Below are 1,701 nucleotides of genomic sequence, written 5' to 3'. Positions count from 1 at the left end.
AACATGCAACACAAATAAGCAAGTCACTATTTGCTTCAGAAAAACGATCATTCAGCTCTTGAAGTTGCATATCAATGACAGCATAAAACATTTCCACACGAAAATGATGCAAATTTGTCACTGTCTCACGCCGTGAACGACCTACAGTTACGAACATATCATCCATATCGGGAACATTGATCTTGTGAGTTTCACAAAACGAACAAATCACTCCCAAAAAAGAATCCCATCCATCATCTCTCATGGTTCGGAGTTGTGTTTTACATATTTGCACCAATTTCATAGCATTGACAATATCTTAATCTTTTCTTTGTAATGCTTTTGACAATTCGTTTGAAATCCCTAAAATCTTTTTCATGAGATATAGATTAAATGCAAATTCAAATCTTAACATCAACTCCAATGAAATGCATGCATCACCTCTTGTTCCGGTACTTGTAGAATCAGTAGCAAGCATGTCAATGACTTCGACTATAGTTGAAAACATGGTAATCAAGTTAATTAAACAACTATAGTGAGAGCCCCAACGTGTATCCCCAGGACGCTGAAGAGTAATTTCTTGATTGAGACCTCGTCCGCTTGATATTTCACCAATACTAAGTGATTCAAGAATTTTCAATCTTTGATTCTCTCGAATAAGATCACTCCGTTTAGCTGATCCTCCAACAATATTCACCAATCTATGTACTGTAGTGAAGAAAGTTTCAATCTTCGGATGTTTCTGTGCCACAGCTACAAGAGCTAATTGAAGTTGATGAGCAAAGCAATGAATATAGTAAGCACTTGGATTTTCTTTCAAAATAAGTGCTTTGAGGCCATTATACTCACCTCGCATGTTACTAGCTCCATCATATCCTTGGCCTCTCAAATTAGATATGCTTAAACTATGCGTTGAGAATAACTGATCAATTGCAGCCTTAAGTGAGGCAGCTGTGGTATTCAAAACATGAATAACACCAATAAAATGTTCCAATATACACCCATTCTTCACATAACGAATGACAACTGACATTTGCTCTTTCATAGAAATATCTCGAGATTGATCAACTAAAATTGAGAAGAAACTATCACGAATATTTTCAATAATCACATGTAGACATTCAGAAGCAGTAGCACTTACAATATCTTTTTGCACTCTTGGTGATGTTAATTTCAAATTTTCAGGTGCATTTGTCAAAGCAATGGCCTTAATCTCAGGATTATGATCACACAACCAATACAACAGTTCAAGAAAGTTTCCTTGATTGTTTGAATCTTCATATTCATCATGTCCACGAAATGCCATCCTTTGTCGTAGAAGAAATCGAACACAATCAATTGAAGCATTTAATCAGATTCGATAATTTGTTCGAGCTTGATGCAATTGTTTAACGAGACAAGATCGAATACTTTGTTCTTGATTGTTGAACAATTCATATTTGACCCGAACTTGATTGTGTGCACTACTTGAAGCCCCAACATATTTTCTTATATATTCTTTCTTTTTCCAATTTGAAAATCCGCCTTTAACAAATGAACCATCATTCAAACTGAAAAGATAACAATAAAAGCAAAAAACTGCATCCTTTGCTATACTGTATTCCAACCAAGTGGGATGCTCATTATACCACGAAACACAAAATCGTTGGTCTATTTTACCTATTCTTGTGGGTGGAAATATATAATTGCGAGGCTGACAAGGACCTCTTTGCATATATGCTC

At 35.4% G+C, this 1,701-nt stretch overlaps 1 protein-coding gene across 1 annotated transcript; it reads right to left on the bottom strand.

Annotated features, from left to right (window-relative positions):
* Positions 1 to 298: 298 nt before the first annotated feature.
* Positions 299 to 1,285, bottom strand: LOC111379030 (zinc finger MYM-type protein 1-like). The gene has a single exon (XM_023002340.1). It carries the CDS (start codon positions 1,283 to 1,285, stop codon positions 299 to 301), a length of 987 nt encoding a protein of 328 aa, XP_022858108.1.
* Between the last annotated feature and the right edge of the window lie 416 nt (positions 1,286 to 1,701).

Source organism: Olea europaea, chromosome 3, assembly GCF_002742605.1.
Source record: "Olea europaea var. sylvestris chromosome 3, O_europaea_v1, whole genome shotgun sequence".
Taxonomy (NCBI): Eukaryota; Viridiplantae; Streptophyta; class Magnoliopsida; order Lamiales; family Oleaceae; genus Olea; species Olea europaea.
The sequence above is the reverse complement of the archived record's forward strand: the minus strand, read 5'-3'. Positions and strand labels throughout refer to the sequence as shown.

What these genes read in the sequence shown, in the direction of transcription:
- LOC111379030 (XM_023002340.1), bottom strand. Translation starts at nt 1,285, where the DNA reads ATGGCATTTCGTGGACATGATGAATATGAAGATTCAAACAATCAAGGA.